At 48.1% G+C, this 15,706-nt stretch overlaps 1 protein-coding gene and 1 long non-coding RNA gene across 2 annotated transcripts; both read left to right on the forward strand.

Annotated features, from left to right (window-relative positions):
- The first annotated feature begins 940 nt into the window (after window positions 1-940).
- Window positions 941-5,441, forward strand: LOC116504810. The gene is made up of 3 exons (XR_004254851.1): window positions 941-1,020; window positions 4,564-4,619; window positions 5,238-5,441. It is a non-coding gene; the product is annotated as an uncharacterized LOC116504810 (long non-coding RNA).
- A 117-nt stretch (window positions 5,442-5,558) lies between these two features.
- On the forward strand, window positions 5,559-13,306 carry LOC116504756 (zinc finger protein 391-like). Its single transcript, XM_032211981.1, has 3 exons — window positions 5,559-6,475; window positions 9,031-9,136; window positions 11,267-13,306. Exons 1-3 carry the CDS (start codon window positions 5,681-5,683, stop codon window positions 12,286-12,288), a joined length of 1,923 nt encoding a protein of 640 aa, XP_032067872.1. The 5' UTR covers window positions 5,559-5,680; the 3' UTR covers window positions 12,289-13,306.
- Window positions 13,307-15,706: the final 2,400 nt, after the last annotated feature.

The following is a 15,706-nucleotide window of genomic DNA, read 5'->3' on the forward strand; positions in this document are numbered from 1 at the left end:
CTTGTCCTGCAATGCTCATCCCTGCTGGCCTGCCCAGCTTTCAGAGCCACAATCTCAAAAGTCGAAAGCTGAATAAACAGGAAGAAAAAAAAAAAAAAAGAACGGTTGCAGCAATTGTGTATGTCTAGTTTAATGAAAAGAAGGACTAGGGGAGACATGATAGCAGTCTTCCAATATCTCAGGGGTTGCCACAAAGAAGAGGGAGTCAAACTATTCTCCAAGGCACCTGAGGGCAGGATAAGAAGCAATGGGTGGAAACTAATCAAGGAGAGAAGCAACTTAGAACTGAGGAGAAATTTCCTGACAGTGAGAACAATTAATCAGTGGAACAGCTTGCCTCCAGAAGTTGTGAATGCTCCAACACTGGAAGTCTTTTAAGAAAAGATTTGACAACCATTTGTCTGAAGTGGTGTAGGGTTTCCTGCCTTAGCAGTGGGTTGGATTAAAGACCTCCAAGGTCCCTTTCAACTTCTATTCTATTCTATTCTATTCGCTCTACTCTGCTACACTCTACACCAGTGGACTCCTGGTGGTCCATGAGAAAACTTTGGTGGTCCGCAGAAAAAATATTTGCACTTTCTATATTGCACTAAATACTATTTATCTTTTAAAAAATCATATTAGTTGATTTAAAATTATGACTCTAGTGATGCCTGGGGTCCGAAAGGTTGGTGACCCCTGCTTTACACACGACTACACTACTCGGGAACCTCCTGCATCCCAGCGCAAAGAGAAAGTCTCTGCGCCTGGATTTCGGGGAAGGGCTCAGCGGAGCGAGGTACTCAGTGGGTTAAAGAGAGCGAGAGAGGCTGCTTGCTAGAGAGGCCCCAGGCCTTGGAGAGAAAGAGAAAGGGGTTTAGGGGGGGATTTAAATACTCGATGCACCTTCCTGTGCTGTTTTAATCTGCCCCTGTGTAAGTGGTGGGAAAGGGGGAAAAAGGGGGAGGGAGGGTGACTGGCGTTGGAGAGCTGGACCAGCGAGCGGCGCGTGGCCCGGGGCGAAGCGCGCGCGCCAGTTAGGTGAGCTTCTTTTGCAAAAAGCGAGAGCGTTCAAAGCGGGGGGCGAAGGGCAAAGGGAGAGCGGGCGGTGTTTTCCCCCCGTTCTGTTCTTGAGCGGGGAGGAATCCCGTGGCCGCAAAGTCTTCCAAGTCCGGGCCTGCTTGGCTTTCCCGCCCCCCGGGGCTCCGCTGCTAGGATGCACTACAATTCCCATCCTCCTCGTTTGCTGGAGCGGGGAGCAAGGGTAACCTTGCGCCGTGCAAAATTTTGAAGATCGGGCCTGCTGGCTTCCCTGCTCCGAGCTCTGCGGCTAGGAGGATGCACTACAACCCCCATCCCTCTCGTTTGCTGGGGCGGGGAGCATGGGTAACCTTGCGCCGTGCAAAAATCCGTGCAATTGTTGAAGTCCGGGCCTGTTGGCTTCCAGGCTCCAGGGCTAGGATGCAGTAACTACATCTCCCATCTTTTCCCTTCTTGGCCGGGAAGCGAGGGAAGTGTAAATTCTGCGCCCTGCAATTTTTGAGGTTCGGGCCTGTTGGCTTTCCCGTTCCGGGGTTGTGCAGCTAGGATGGACTACAGCACCCATCTTCTCGTTGCGATGTAATCCTGCGCCATGCAAAAAGCCAGGCCACTTAGGAAGGGTGACTTGTACAATGGCAGCATCCCCTCTCGGCATGAAGGTGTAGGAAGAAGGGGCGGGGGGGGGGAGAATATCTATGCAGATAGGAACTTGTAATGGTGGGGATGATGGTATTTGGAGTCTGGTGCCTCTTTTCAGGTTAGAAAAGGCAGGTGCCGTTCCTGCAGGTTTGCCAGCTCTTTGAATTGGCTCCGGCAGCTGTTGGTGTGACTTTGATCTGCCTGGATTAACAGGTGGAAAGCTCTTTAGCTCTATTTGTTTATGTTTATTGCCTGCTTAATATTTGCATATCAAAGGTGTGAATAGCGGGCCAGGTTGTGGTAGCCTTGGGATGAAAGTACATCCTTTAAAAGTTGTGTTTATAATATGATTGTAAGTGTTTCAAGGGATGCGGTGGCTCAGGGGCTTAAAACGCTGAGCTTGTTGATCAGAAAGGTCGTTGATCAGAAAGGTCGGCAGTTCGGTGGTTCAAATCCCTCGGACTGTGTAACCGAGTGAGCTCCCATTACTTGTCCCAGCTTCTGCCAACCTAAACATTTGAAAGCAAGTAAAAATGCAAGTAGAAAAATAGGGACCACCTTTGGTGGGAAAGGTAACAGCGTTCCGTGCGCTTTTGGCGTTTAGTCATGCCAGCCACATGACCACGGAGATGTCTTCGGACAGCGCTGGCTCTTCGGCTTTGAAACGGAGATGAGCATCAGCCCCCTAGAATCGGGAACAACTAGCACATATGTGCGAGGGGAACCATTACCTATATAAGTGTTTCATTATATAAGCGGCCCTTTGAGAGCTGTATGCAACAGAATTTCATTTTAATATATGCCGATTAGTGTACATTCAAAGTGACAATAAAGTTATTTTAAGTAAGTGTTGCAGGGTTATTACTAATGTAGATACATATCTATATAGCTATATACTCTTTTATTTAATCTTAATAATCAATCTCATCTTCCACTTCCCTCCTGTTTCCTCACCCTGCTGCATGTCTATTGTCTAATATGAACCACCCTTGCACAATTGTGTAACCAGTTGATTATAAACAATGAGTTATAATCTTCCAAAGGGCTTGAATTTCTGTTGACAGTTATAACTTCTGTCCTGTCATGAGGTGGCACCATAATATGGGACTCTTTATCTTGCTATTTCTCTACAGGTAGTCCCAGATGTACAACCACAGTGGAGCCCAACAGTTCTGTTGAGAGAGACATTTGCTAAGTGAGTTTTGCTCCAGTTTACAACCTTTCAGTTGTTACCGTATTTTTGGGAGTATAAGATGCACCTTTTCCCCTCAAAAAAGAGTGTCAAAATCTGGGTGCGTCTTATACACTAAATGCAGCATTTTTGGCCTACCAAAACCCCACCCCCTTTGCAAAAATGGACATGCAGAGGATTTTGGAGTCTTGCAAAGTGCTCTTGAGGGCTAGGGAGGGCCGGTTTTGCTCGTTTTTGCCCCCTCCAGCCACCCAGGAGCATTCTGCCAGCTTCCCAAAGCCTCTGTATGCCCCTCCTGTTTTGCAAAAAATGTCTGTTTTTGTGAAAAACAGGCTGGTTTTTGCTCATTCTTGCCCCCCCCCCAACCCCCCAGGAACACTCTAAGAGCCTCCCAAAGCTCTGCATGCCCCTCCCCGTTTTTGTGCAAAAAATGAGGCATGCAGAGAGTTTGGGAGGCCTGCAGAGCGCAAAAACTTTTTTTTTTTAAACCCTCTTCAAAATCATGGTGTGTCTTATACCCCGGTGCGTCTTATAGTCCGAAAAATACGGTAAGTGAACGACTGCGGTTGTTAAATGAGTAATACGATTGTTAAGTGAATCTGGTTTTTCCCATTGATTTTGCTTGTCAGAAGGTCGCAAAAGGCCATCACCACCATGTGACCCCGGGACACTGCAACCATCCTTAATATGAGTCGGTTGCCAAGTATCTGAGCTTTGATCATGTGACCATGAGGCTGCTACAAGGGTGGTGTGAAAAAAGGTCATCAGTCACTTTTTTTCAGTGCCGTTGTAACTTCGAATGGTCACTATATGAATTCTAGTCAGTTGAGGACTACCCGTAATCAACTACAGGTAGGTCTTGACTTACAACAGTTTGTTTAGTGGCCAAAGTTGCAATGGCACTGAAAAAAAGTGACTTACGACCATTATTCATACTTAGCACCATAGTAGCTTCCCTCTGGACACATGGTCAATGTTTGTGACGGTCACAGTGTCCTGGGGTCACATGGAGAAGCTTTTGCGACCACCTAACCAACAAAGTCAGTGGGGAAGCCCGATTCACTTAAGAGCCGTGTTTACTCGTTTAACAACCGCAGCGATACGCTTAACAACTGCGGCTGGAAAGGTGGTAAAATGGGGCAAAACTCACTTTTAACATCCGCCTCGCTTATCAGCTGAAGTTTTGGCTCCATTGTGGTTGTACATCGAGGACTACAATTCACTGGATGTGTCTGGGCTGAAAAGCCACCTGAGATCATCTGTATAGCGATTCTTTAGAGCGGGGATGGTGAACTTTTTTGGCACCGAGGACCCAAACTGGAACTCGTGCGCACATGCGCATGCCGGAGTGCCAAAAAACCAAAGACCAGGTGGCCAGTGACCCAGTGTGCATGCATGTGCCAGAAACCCAAAGACCAGATGGCCAGTGCTCATGCATGCACCCAAAGCCCAAGTAGCTAGTGCGCATGCATGCGCTGGAAAACCAAAGACAGGTCCCAAAGATCAGCTGATCTTTGGGTTCCCGGCACTCCGGCATGAGTTAACACCAGCTGGCTGATGTGCGTGTGCACACAGAAAAGCAGCTGGTGTGGGTGCGCATGCCCACATAGAGACCTCTGTGTGCCATCTCTTGCCCCTGTGCCATAGGTTGGCCATCACGGCTATAGAGAATCAGGAAGTTCCTTAATAAATTTCCATCTTGATATTGACAGAGATAAAAGCCGGATCTATTACCAAAGCCAGGAGAAGAAGACAAGGAGAAAACAAGGTGAAAATATGCGGAAAAGACTCAAAAAGAGCATGGATATAAGAGTGGGGGGTACGGGGTACGGTACAACCAGACTTGCAAGACTCTGGTACAATAGCCATTCCCTATACAGGTATTCCTTGATCTGCGACCACAACTGGGCCCCAAAATGCCTGTTGTTAAGTGAGACATTTGGGAAATGCGTTTTGCTCCCTTTTCCGACCTTCCTTGCCAGGCTTGTTAAGGGAATCTCTGCAGTCGTTAAGTTAATAACGTCCTTGTTAAATGAATCTGCCTTCCCCTTTATCTTTGCTTGTCAGAAGGTCGCGGAAGCTGATCACGTGACCCCCGGGACACTGCATCCGTCGTAAATATGAGTCATTTGCCAAGCATCCCGAATTTTTGTGGATGATGCTGCCACGTCCGTGAGTGTGAAAAATGGCCCTAAATCACATTCAAGGAAGGCAAATCGCTTCCCCCCTCCCCCCCGGTGCCGTTGTAACTTCAGTCAATGAATGAACTGTCGTAAGTCGAGGACCACCTATAAAAGTAGCTTTAGCTTTCCTGGGGAAGCGATTCTTAGTGTGGTCTTCTTGCTGGCCTGACAGTTTCTCAAATTCTTTTCTTTTTTCTCCTCAGAGGGTGCCACTTGGTTGCTGAATTAGGCCGCACGGCCCATCGCTTCTTTAATATCTTCCCCATCCTGGAGGAAACTGCCTTATCTGCCAGCTGTATTAGAGACAGAAATTCTGGATATTCCTGCAAGCTTCCGGCTCAGGATTGACTGAAATTGGCAATAGCAAAAGTACTTAGACTTATATACCCCTTCATAGTGCTTTTACAGCCCCCTCTAGGCAGTTTACAGTCAGCCTATTGCCCCCCAACAATCTGGGTCCTCATTTTGTCCACCTTGGAAGGATGGAAGGATGAATCAACCTTGAGCCTGGTGAGATTCGGACTGCCAAACTGCTGGCAGCTGGTGATCAGCAGAAGTATCCTGCAGTACTGCACTCTTAACCACTGTGCCACTGTGGTGCAAATTGCAAATTTTGTGGTCAGCGAGGCCTGCTTTTCGAAAGGCCATGGCGGCTGAACAGAGGGCCAGAAGAGCCGATGGCATCCCAAGACACAGAGGAGTCAAAGTGGAAGAGCGTCAAAGCGTCAGCCCCCAAGGGGCAGAGGGAACGGACCGTGCGGGGAAACTGCCTCGGGTCCTTCAAGTGGGCACCATTCGAGAGCTCCTGAATTGGGCCGCCCCACGGCAAATGAAGCAGGAGCCCAGGGAGGACTTGCCCGAAGCCTGGGAAGCCCAGTGGCAGGAGTTCCTCGCTGCGCTCCGGTCCTCTCCTCTAGGGGAGGGACACCAGCAGCTGACAGAGGGACCTGCCCCGTGGGGGGACAACAAAGCCTTCTTTGCCTCCTTTGAACGCCTGGCTGGAACCTGCCAGCTGCCCCGCCGGGAATGGCTGGCTCGCCTGGTGCCCGTGTTGGGCAGGGAAGCCAAGGAGGCCTACAGTAGCCTCAGCCTCCAGGACCGAGGCGAATATGCCAAAGTCAAGGCGGCCATCTTGAAAGGGGACGCCCTCCGGATGGAGGCGCATCGGCAACGCTTCCGGCAGTTCCGCTACCACGAAGCCCGGGGGCCTCGGGAGGTGTGCAGCCAGCTTCGGGAACTCTGCCGAGGGTGGCTGAAGCCGGAGAAGCACACCAAGGAGCAGATGCTAGACCTTCTAGTGCTGGAGCAGTTCCTGATCCTTCTGCCCCAGGAGATCCAGAGCTGGGTGAGAGAACATGGCCCGGAGTCCTGTGCCCAAGCGGTGCCCCTGGCAGAGGCCTTCCTTATCAGGCAGCAAGAGGCCGAAAGGAAGGGGAAGCAGGTATGTCCAAGAGGGTCGAATGGTTGTGTGGGGATGAATTTAAGTGTTGTTTTATATTTTCCTGAAAGAGATCTTTTTAGAGCCGAGGTGGCGCAGTGGTTAAATGCAGCACTGCAGGCTACTTCAGCTGACTGCAGTTCGGCTGTTCAAATCTCACTGGCTCAGGGTTGACTCAGCCTTCCATCCTTCCGAGGTGGGTAAAATGAGGACCCGGATTGTTGTTGGGGGCAATATGCTGACTCTGTAAACCGTTTAGAGAGGGCTGAAAGCCCTATGAAGCGGTATATAAGTCTAACTGCTATTGCTATTTTAAAAAAAGTTTTTTATTGAGCACAAATTAAAACATTGGACACAATGTAACTGTCCTGGCAAAATCTATGCCATACATGCTAAGATATAAAGTTATGCATTGTAACCACCCTGCTTTTTAACATTTGATCTATTCCGTATTTACAAATATAGAAACATCATATTTCCAGCCACATTGCTTTGTGTTTATCTGATAAATTTTCACTATTATAGTTTCATACATAATTCTAGTCTCCATGCTATGAGTCTTAGCCATTGCCTATTTTGAGTCTTTCCTTTTTTGTTCCAACCATCGATAAAATTTATCCCAGATCTTATAATATTCTGATTCATCTTTATTGTTCAATTCCCACATCAATTTATTCATTTCCACACAAGTCAGAATTTTCCTAATTACTTCCTCTTCTTGTGGAGTTTCCCTGTTTTTCCAGTTTGGGGCAAAGACCATTCTTGCTGCTGTAATAATATGTATTGTTAAGTAAATTACCCCCTTGTTATATTTATTATTTATAATTCCCAAAAGAAATAGTTCCGGTGTGAATTCTATTTCCTCTTCAGTTATCTCTATCAGCCACTTTTGGATTTTCTGCCAATATTCTTTTGTTTTTTGGCATGACCACCAAAAAATAGTACATGCCTGGTTCATGGTTTCATTTCCAACAATTTGGCGCCGAGTTTTTAAACATTTTGGCAATTCTCGCGGGTGGGAGATGCCACCTATAAAATATTTTATATAAGTTTTCCTTATACGGTATTGACAATGTTATTTTCCTGTTCCTTTTCCTGAAAGAGATCTTGACTACAGATAGTCCTCAGCTTACGACCACAATTGAACCCAAAATTTCTGTGGCTAAGTGGGACATTAGTTTTTGTCCTGTTTTACGACTCTGCTTGCCACAGTTGTTAGGAGAATCATTCCACGTGTTAAGTCAGCAACAGGGTCTTTAAGCGAATCTGGCTTCCCCGTTGACTTTGCTTGTCAGAAGGGTTGCAAAAGGGGATCACGATGACCATTTTACAACCGTCGTAAATACGGGTCAGTTGCCAAATGGCAGAATTTTGATCATGTGACTGTGGGGACGCTGTAACGGTCGTAAGTGTAAAAAACGATCCCAAGTCACTTTCTTTGATGCCATTGTGGCCTTCGAATGGTCACTAAACGGAACTGTTAGAAGCCGAGGACAACCTGTATATTCATCGCAAGGATTTTGGGGAAGGAGGTGAAAGTGATGTGAATAACTTAGGTGCCCTTATGACCATAATTGACCCTGGAATTACGGCTGTGAGTCAGTCATGTTGGTGTTTAAAAGAGTCCTCAATTGACTGATACAATTTTATGACAATTTTTCTTGCCGTTGTTAGGCAAATTGCAATGCTCATTAAACGAACGCCGCAGTAATTAAACAACCCATTGTCCACAATTCGCATTTTCGCTGGGAACCAGAAGTCAACACCGCTTTCCAGCAAAAGCTGTCATAATACAGTTGTAAGGTGGGAGAGGCCAGTTTCTCCTGTGATGCAGCCTGATTGTGGAATTACAGGTGAAAAACTAGGTGACAAGACCCACTGAATGGAGATGGAGGGAAAAGGATGAAATACAGGTATTATCCTTGACGATTGCAGGAGGGGGGTTGGACTAGATGACCTACCAGGTCCCTTCCAACTCTGTTAATATGAACAGGAACTGGACAGAGTGAATAGAGTGAGAAAGAATGCAGAGAAGAGCAACAAAGATGATTAGGGGACTGGAGACTAAAACACAGGAAGAACGGTTGCAGCAACTGGGTATGTCTAGTCTTATGAAAAGAAGGACTAGGGGAGACATGATAGCAGTCTTCCAATATCTCAGGGGTTGCCACAAAGAAGAGGGAGTCTATTCTCCAAGGCACCTGAGGGTAGAACAAGAAGAAATGGGTGGAAACTAATCAAGGAGAGAAGCGACTTAGAACTGAGGAGAAATTTCTCTATTATTTATAGATTATCATACTTATAGTTGAAAACCATCTCTATTTTAATACAGGCATTCATAGTCTTTTTTCCTCTTAATTCCTACCCATTGTCTCTAGCCACTCATAGAAACTCTTCCATGTCAGATAATACTCTGAATCTTCTTCATCCTTAATTTTAAAAGTTAACCTATCCATTTCAGCACATTCTAAAATTTTCCGAATTACTTCTCGTCTGGCGGACTGTTTTCGTTTTTCAGGGATGGCTTTTTAAGGCCTTGCTTTATGCTCTTCTTTCAGACTCGGGGATCTCAGGTGGTAAATTGGGCTGAGGTGAAACCGTCTTCTGTGGGTGCTGGGCTGAAGCGGATTCACCGAGAGATGAAGCAAGATGCCAGAATCCTGGGTAAGAGCCTGCTGCCCCTGGTTCTTTGGATGTCCTCCTGTCTCAATCAGCTGTTCCCCAGGGTTGTGGGGGACGCCAAGACCTAGAATTCCCACCCAAAATTCAGGGGTACTGATAATTCTGGGAATTGTAGCCTCAACATTTCTCAATAGAGGTGGAGATAGCATCCATGCATGGGTTGACATTGTCCGCCTTCGGATTGGACTGAGTCTGATTAAACACAGTTAAGCCACGCCCCCCGTTGCTAGCCTTACTCAGCTTTTCGACTCAGTCCACTTCGAAAGAGGACAGTGTCATCGTTAGCTCCTTGATTAATTAATATTACTGGACTTAATTGGATATCTATTTCCACTTTCTCGGCTCTCTTTGGCTGCCTGGATTGATAGAAAATATTCCTGGGGCTGTCAGGCGGGCTGAAGCTAAAGGGCCTGCGCCCATTGCTTACCCGGTAGAGGCTCTGCTGCCCATTGACATCTGGCAAGGTGGGAGAGAGCTTAGCGCTCTTTATCCGGGCCTCCGAGCAAGGCTAGATCAGATCCCCACTTATCTCCAGGTCAGCTGGATTTCGCGCTCTAGCAGGGGAAGGTGGCCCTGTGAACCTTGCGAGTTGTGGCAGAGCAGAAATGACTAGATATGCAGTAGATTAGAGGTCCCCAACCAGAAGTGGTATTCAGCCAGTTCGGACTGGTTTCGGCAAACTGGTAGTGATGACCTGTGGTAGGTGGTGGTGGGCCCTGCCCCAGCTCTATGCAGTCCTATTTAGTCATGTTTTCGAATCAGTGCACATGTGTGCAAGCCGCGCATGCAAGCAAAGCTTATCTGTAGAAGGCTCGCGTGCTCACTGGTGGTGAACTTCTGTGAAACCCGCCTCTGTCCCCAAAACCCCTGCACCACAGACTGGTACCAGACTATGGCTTGTTCAGAACTGGGCTGCACAAGTAGTGGACAGTCACATGTAACCATCCCCTCTCCACACACACACACCCCGCCGGCATCAATCCGCAAAGCTGGAAAGATGGGGAGCGCTGCAATGGATGACCCTGAAAGCTTGCTTGATGTTGGGCTTTGTAGATGGCAACCAACCCCTTGAATTGTATTTAAAAGCTGGTGGTCAACCTTCTCAGGTAGAGCAGACAGGAAACACAACCAGATGAGTTACCTCTGCTTTATTTAAAGGCTATATTAACAGACTCTTGTAAGCCTGAAAGTGCAAATCTCCTGCTGTTTCTGTTTATAGCCTGATAAGTTAGGCTGAGGTTCCTTTCCGAGTTTTTTTCTCCACCTGTTATGCAGCTATGGGCTGTGCCGCCTCTTATCTGATCATTCCCTAGGCAGCACCTCCCCCCCCCCCAACCTCCCCCCCCCCGCATATGCCAAGGTCATTCCCACAGAATGGGATAGTTTGTTATGGCCAAGCCACGGTCATCTCGCGGACAATTCCACATGGGATAACTCAACGCGAGAAGTGTTATCTGCCTCCGTTTCTTTGATACTAAGAGTGACAGACAGACAGAGTGGTGACAGTGCTTAGAATTCAGTACTTACTGCAGGCTACTTCTGCTGCTGGCTGTTGGCAGTTCGATTCTCCCCAGCTCAAGGATTGACTCAACTTTCCATCCTTCTGAGGTAAAATGAGGACCCAGAATGTTGGGGGCTTCTGTAAACTTGCTTAGAGGGGGCTGTAAAGCACTGTGAAGTGGTATATAAGTCTAAGTGGCCTTCCTAATGTTATTTTTGTCAATGGAAAGAATGCCAAAGAAACAGTGGTGGATAACATTTATCATGTTGAGTTACACTGTGTGGAATTGTCCATTTGCAAGTTATTCCGCGGCGAGTTGGTCGCAGCAAGATGGCCATGGCGAGTTACCCTACACCTTCATTCCCACATATCATTACACTCGTGCAGTTTGTAGAGGACAGGTGCGACTTGGCCTTAATGTGAATCAGCCAAGGCTGCCTGTAGCACTGCTTTCTGGACCTGCTGCAACTTGCAAACACTCTTCAAGGGCAGCCCCAGATAGAGCACACTGTAGTAGTCCAGCCGGGAAATGATTGTGTAGTGGGGGTGTGGAGAGATCCCAATTGTTACTGGACCACCGAGTAAAGCTTCTTGTTCCTTTTTTGTCTCAGACTTGGGGAACTCCAACGGGGAGCATGCCGAGAAGGCCCTGAACCGAACTACCGAAAATGGGGTGAAAACTCCCGGCCGAGCCCAGCTGGGCCAGAGGAGCTTCCAAAGTCCCGAGAGCAGGACCACTTTCCGGCCAAGCCCGGCCTTCTTCAAACACCAGCAGGTCCACGCGGCGGAGAGCCCGCACCAGTGCCCAGATTGCGGGAAGCATTTTACGCAGCGTTCGAGCCTCACCATCCATCGGCGGATCCACACGGGGGAGAAGCCGTACCCCTGTCCCGAGTGCGGGAAATGCTTCCGCCAGAGTTCCAATCTCTTGAAGCACCAGAGAATCCACTCGGGGGAGAAGCCCCACCGGTGCCCGGAGTGCAGCAAATGTTTTGCCCAGCGCTCCAACCTGCTGATCCACCAGAGGACCCACACGGGTGAGATGCCTTACGTGTGCGCCGAGTGTGGGGCCTGCTTCAGCCAGCACCGGGGTCTGGTCACTCACCAGCGGATCCACATGGACGAGATGCCTTACGGCTACAGTTGCCCGGATTGTGGGAAATGCTTCCAGCAGAACTCGGATCTGACGAAGCACTTGCGGGTCCACACGGGTGAGAAACCCTATAGCTGCCCCGAATGTGGGAAGAGCTTCAGCTACAGCTCCAACCTCAGCAAGCACCAGCGGATCCACACGGGCGAGAAGCCGTATCTCTGCAACGTGTGCGGGAAAAGCTTCAGCCACTTGTCGACTCGCAATACCCACCAGCGGGTCCACACGGGAGAGAGGCCGTACGGCTGCACGGAATGCGGGAAAAGGTTCATTTCCAGTTCCAAACTCACCCGGCACATGAGAACACATTCCATAGACACTCCTTACATCTGCAACGAGTGTGGGAGGAGCTTCGGCTCCCATTCGGCCTTGACCACCCATCAGAAGGACCACTCGGCTTCTGAGAGCTACAGCGTGGGCGGCCCGTGGGAGGGAGCCGAGCAGGGCCCTAGCGACTTCATGGGCAGGATGTCCCCTCTGTGAATGTGGCGGAGTTAGCCTATTCCTTATGAGACTTATTAGTCAGGGTGCTAGTCCCTCAGGTATTGGAATATGGCAGCCTGTGAGAATAGAGGTCGGAGGTATAGAATTTAAATGTGGTGGTTTTGGAAGATAGAATTAGGCTGAAGAAGAAGAAGAAAAAGATAGGGTAGTGCAGAGGATGGGGGCTTAGATTGTCAAGTTAGTTGTAGGGAGAAAGTAAAGCTTTCTTCGCAGAAGAGAGAGCTCTGAAGCTGGCTGCTCATTAAACCGGCTTCCCCCAGGCCCCGAGCCAGCATATTTTGAGCCTTCCATTATTGGTGTAATCCCCCCCTGCTGTAATTTAGCTATCTAATAGCTCCGTAGATCCCTCCCTCCATATTCAAGAGCAAATTATTTGTGATTATTGGGCACTTGTAGGTAATAAGTGAAAATTCTCTGATCTCCGAAAGAGGAAGGCTGAGTTATGATTCTAATTTAGCAGCTGAAAGAGAACCACTGTAGTTGTGAAAAATTGGGCGGGGGGGGGGGATCCAGAGGGGGACAAAATCTCTACTTTTGAAGAACTAAAATGTATTTTATAATAGTGGCCCCCAACCTTTTGGGAAACAGGGACCGGTTCTGTGGAGACAGGTTTTTCCATGGACTGGAGAGTGTGTGGTTTCAAGTGCTGCCTGCATTCTGCGGATGGGGCATCCGTTTGTTGGCGCGGCCCAATTTCTGGCATGTTGTGGCCCAGTGCCGGGTCAGGGACCAGAGATTGGGGAGCCCTGTTTTATAGGCTTTTTTTCCCCCTTCCATTCTCTTCCCTCCTCATCCTCGGTATTGCTAAAATCCAACTTGAAGACAGTGTTAAAAGGTTGTTTGAATTGACACACCGAATTAGCACTTGGTTTCGATGGTGCAGTTAGGATGATCATTGCAGATTATGCGCTGTGTCCAGTTTAGGGGTGGTATTCACTTACCTTCCCTACCGATTCGCAAATGTGAGAGCGCTCGGCCTTCCGTGCATGCACCTTTGGCGAAAAAAGGGCCTAAATGGGATGCCATAGAGCTGGGGCGGGTGGGCAGGGCCACCCGAGATTTCCGCTACCGGTTCTAACAAGCCGGTCTGAACCAATAAAATACCGCCTCTGGTCTAGTTATCCCCAGTTTAAAATGCTAGTGCATATGGTTTCAGGGGGCTAGTTGGTGTTTTGAATTGGGCTCCCGTTGTCTTCCTTTGCTCGGGCAAAGTTACTCAACCTTGGCAACTTTTAGGAGGTTTGGACTTCAACTCCCAGAATTCCCCTAGCCAGTCATGATTGGGGAATTCTGGGAGTTGAAGTCCACACCTCTTAAAAGTGGCTAAGCTTGAAAAATATGTGCTAGACTTTTCAGAGTGCAGAAGTACCGTATATACTCACAGTATACCGTATACATGGTAAGTATATATGTACCGTATATACTTACTCACATGTAACAGGCCCTAAATACTGTGAAAGAACCCTGAAAAATGGACCACTCACAGATAAGCCAACCTGCATTTTTCATGAGAGTCGGGTTAAAAAAATCCAAGGAAGGGTTTGCTTAGCTACAGATCGGCCTCTGTAAGATATATGAGTAATTTTTACAATATATTACCATATATACTAACGGATAAGCCAAATCTGATTTTGGGTACATTTTGGAGCCTGAAATTCTCGGCTTTTTTCTGTGTATATATATATGGTAGATTACGAAAGAGAGAAGGTTCTGGAATAGAATATTGTGAGATACAGTCCTTGATTTACAACCATTTTGTTCAGTGGCTCTTCAGAGTTAGAACAGCCCTTAAAAAAAAAAAAGATTCACAATCAGTCCTCACACTTACGCATTCTTATGGTTGCGTAATCAGAATTTGGGCATTTGGCAACTGGTATATATTTAGGATGGCTGCAGCGTCCCAGGGTCACTCAACCACAGTGATTTACTTAACAACCCTGCCTAAAAAGGTTGTAAAATTGGGTGTAATTCATTTAACCACCGCCTTGTTTAGCAATGGAAATTCTGATCCCAGTGACCTAAATCATAAGTCAAGGGCTATCTGAATTCCACCTAGCCTTCGCCCTCTTCCAGCATACTCCATTCTGTTCTTTCTATCCTGATGCCCTTCATTTTTCCCCCACAGAAATGGAAGCATAATTGGTTCTGTCCCATAATTGGTTAAGACCAGGTTTCCCTTATAAACTAGAGGAAAAACTCCACAGATACTAGCATCCCATCAAGTATGAATAGCTAACTCAATTATCAAGTGAATTTAGGTCTCTCCCTTTGTATTTAGAGGTCTGTTTTGTGTGAAATCCTGTTTTATTTTTCGCTAGAACAGAGGTGGGGAAAGATGACCCCCTTCCTGACTTGAGGACTTCAACTCCAAGAATTCTTGAGTCAGCCTTTCTCCCAAAAACGCCCAACTCCCCAAGTTTTTTACAAGGTTATCAACTCAGGGAGCAGAGGGGAGCAGTGCCTTGCGCAGCAAATGGCCCCGGGAGTTGCATTACGCTTCCCCCCCTCCCGTTGATTCCGGGGGTGCTGTGGAAGATTGTGGCAGAGAGGGTGGAGGTAATCCTGCTTGCCCCATATTGGCCACGCAGACCGTGGTTCATGGACCTCGTAGGTCTGTCCATTGCCGAACCCTGGAGGATCCCGCAGGAGAGGATCTCCCTTCACCAGCGAGTCCTGGTTCATTCAGAGCCGCAGTGGCTCCGGTTGACCACCTGGCATTTGAAAGGGAGATCCTGAAGGAGGCGAGGTTCTCATCACGAGTGATTCACACCATCGTAGCCTCTAGGCGCCCTTCCACGACCAGAATTTACAACGCCACATGGTCTACCTTTTGTAGTTGGTGCCATTCGGGACGGGGGGATCCCAAGCGCCTATCTCTGCCTGCTATCCTGGAATTTCTCCAGGACGGGCTGGAGAGGGGCCTGTCCCATAATACCCTTTGTAGGCAGGTTTCGGCGCTGTCCACCGTCCTGGTGCTGGACGGTCGGGAGGGTCTGAGCCGCCATCCTGTAGTGAAGAGGTTTTTGAAGGGGGTGACAAATCTCCGTCCCCCGGTAGTTCACAGGTTCCCGTCATGGGATTTGTCCACGGTTCTTCTGGCTCTCATGGATCCCCCCTTTGAGTCCCTGAGAACGGTCTCCCTGCAGTTCCTTAACTTGAAGGTGGCCTTCTTGGTCACCATCACATCTGCAAGGAGAATCTCCGAGCTGGGGGCTCTGTTGGTCAGAGAGGACCTCTGTATTTTCCATCCTAACACAGTTGTTTTGAGACTCGACCCCGTTTTCATCCCCAAGATTAATTCATACTTTCATAGGGCTCAGGAGTTAATTCTCCCGGATTTTTGGCCCAATCCCACACACAAAAAGGAGAATGATCCCCTTCCATCTTCAATAATTCT

This window comes from Thamnophis elegans, chromosome 2 (genome assembly GCF_009769535.1).
Source record: "Thamnophis elegans isolate rThaEle1 chromosome 2, rThaEle1.pri, whole genome shotgun sequence".
NCBI lineage: Eukaryota > Metazoa > Chordata > Lepidosauria > Squamata > Colubridae > Thamnophis > Thamnophis elegans.

Coding starts and splice junctions, on each gene's coding strand:
- LOC116504756 (XM_032211981.1), top strand. CDS start 5,681: ATGGCGGCTGAACAGAGGGCCAGAAGAGCCGATGGCATCCCAAGACAC. Junction 6,476..9,030: donor CCGAAAGGAAGGGGAAGCAG/GTATGTCCAAGA, acceptor CTCTTCTTTCAG/ACTCGGGGATCTCAGGTGGT. Junction 9,137..11,266: donor GCAAGATGCCAGAATCCTGG/GTAAGAGCCTGC, acceptor TTTTTGTCTCAG/ACTTGGGGAACTCCAACGGG.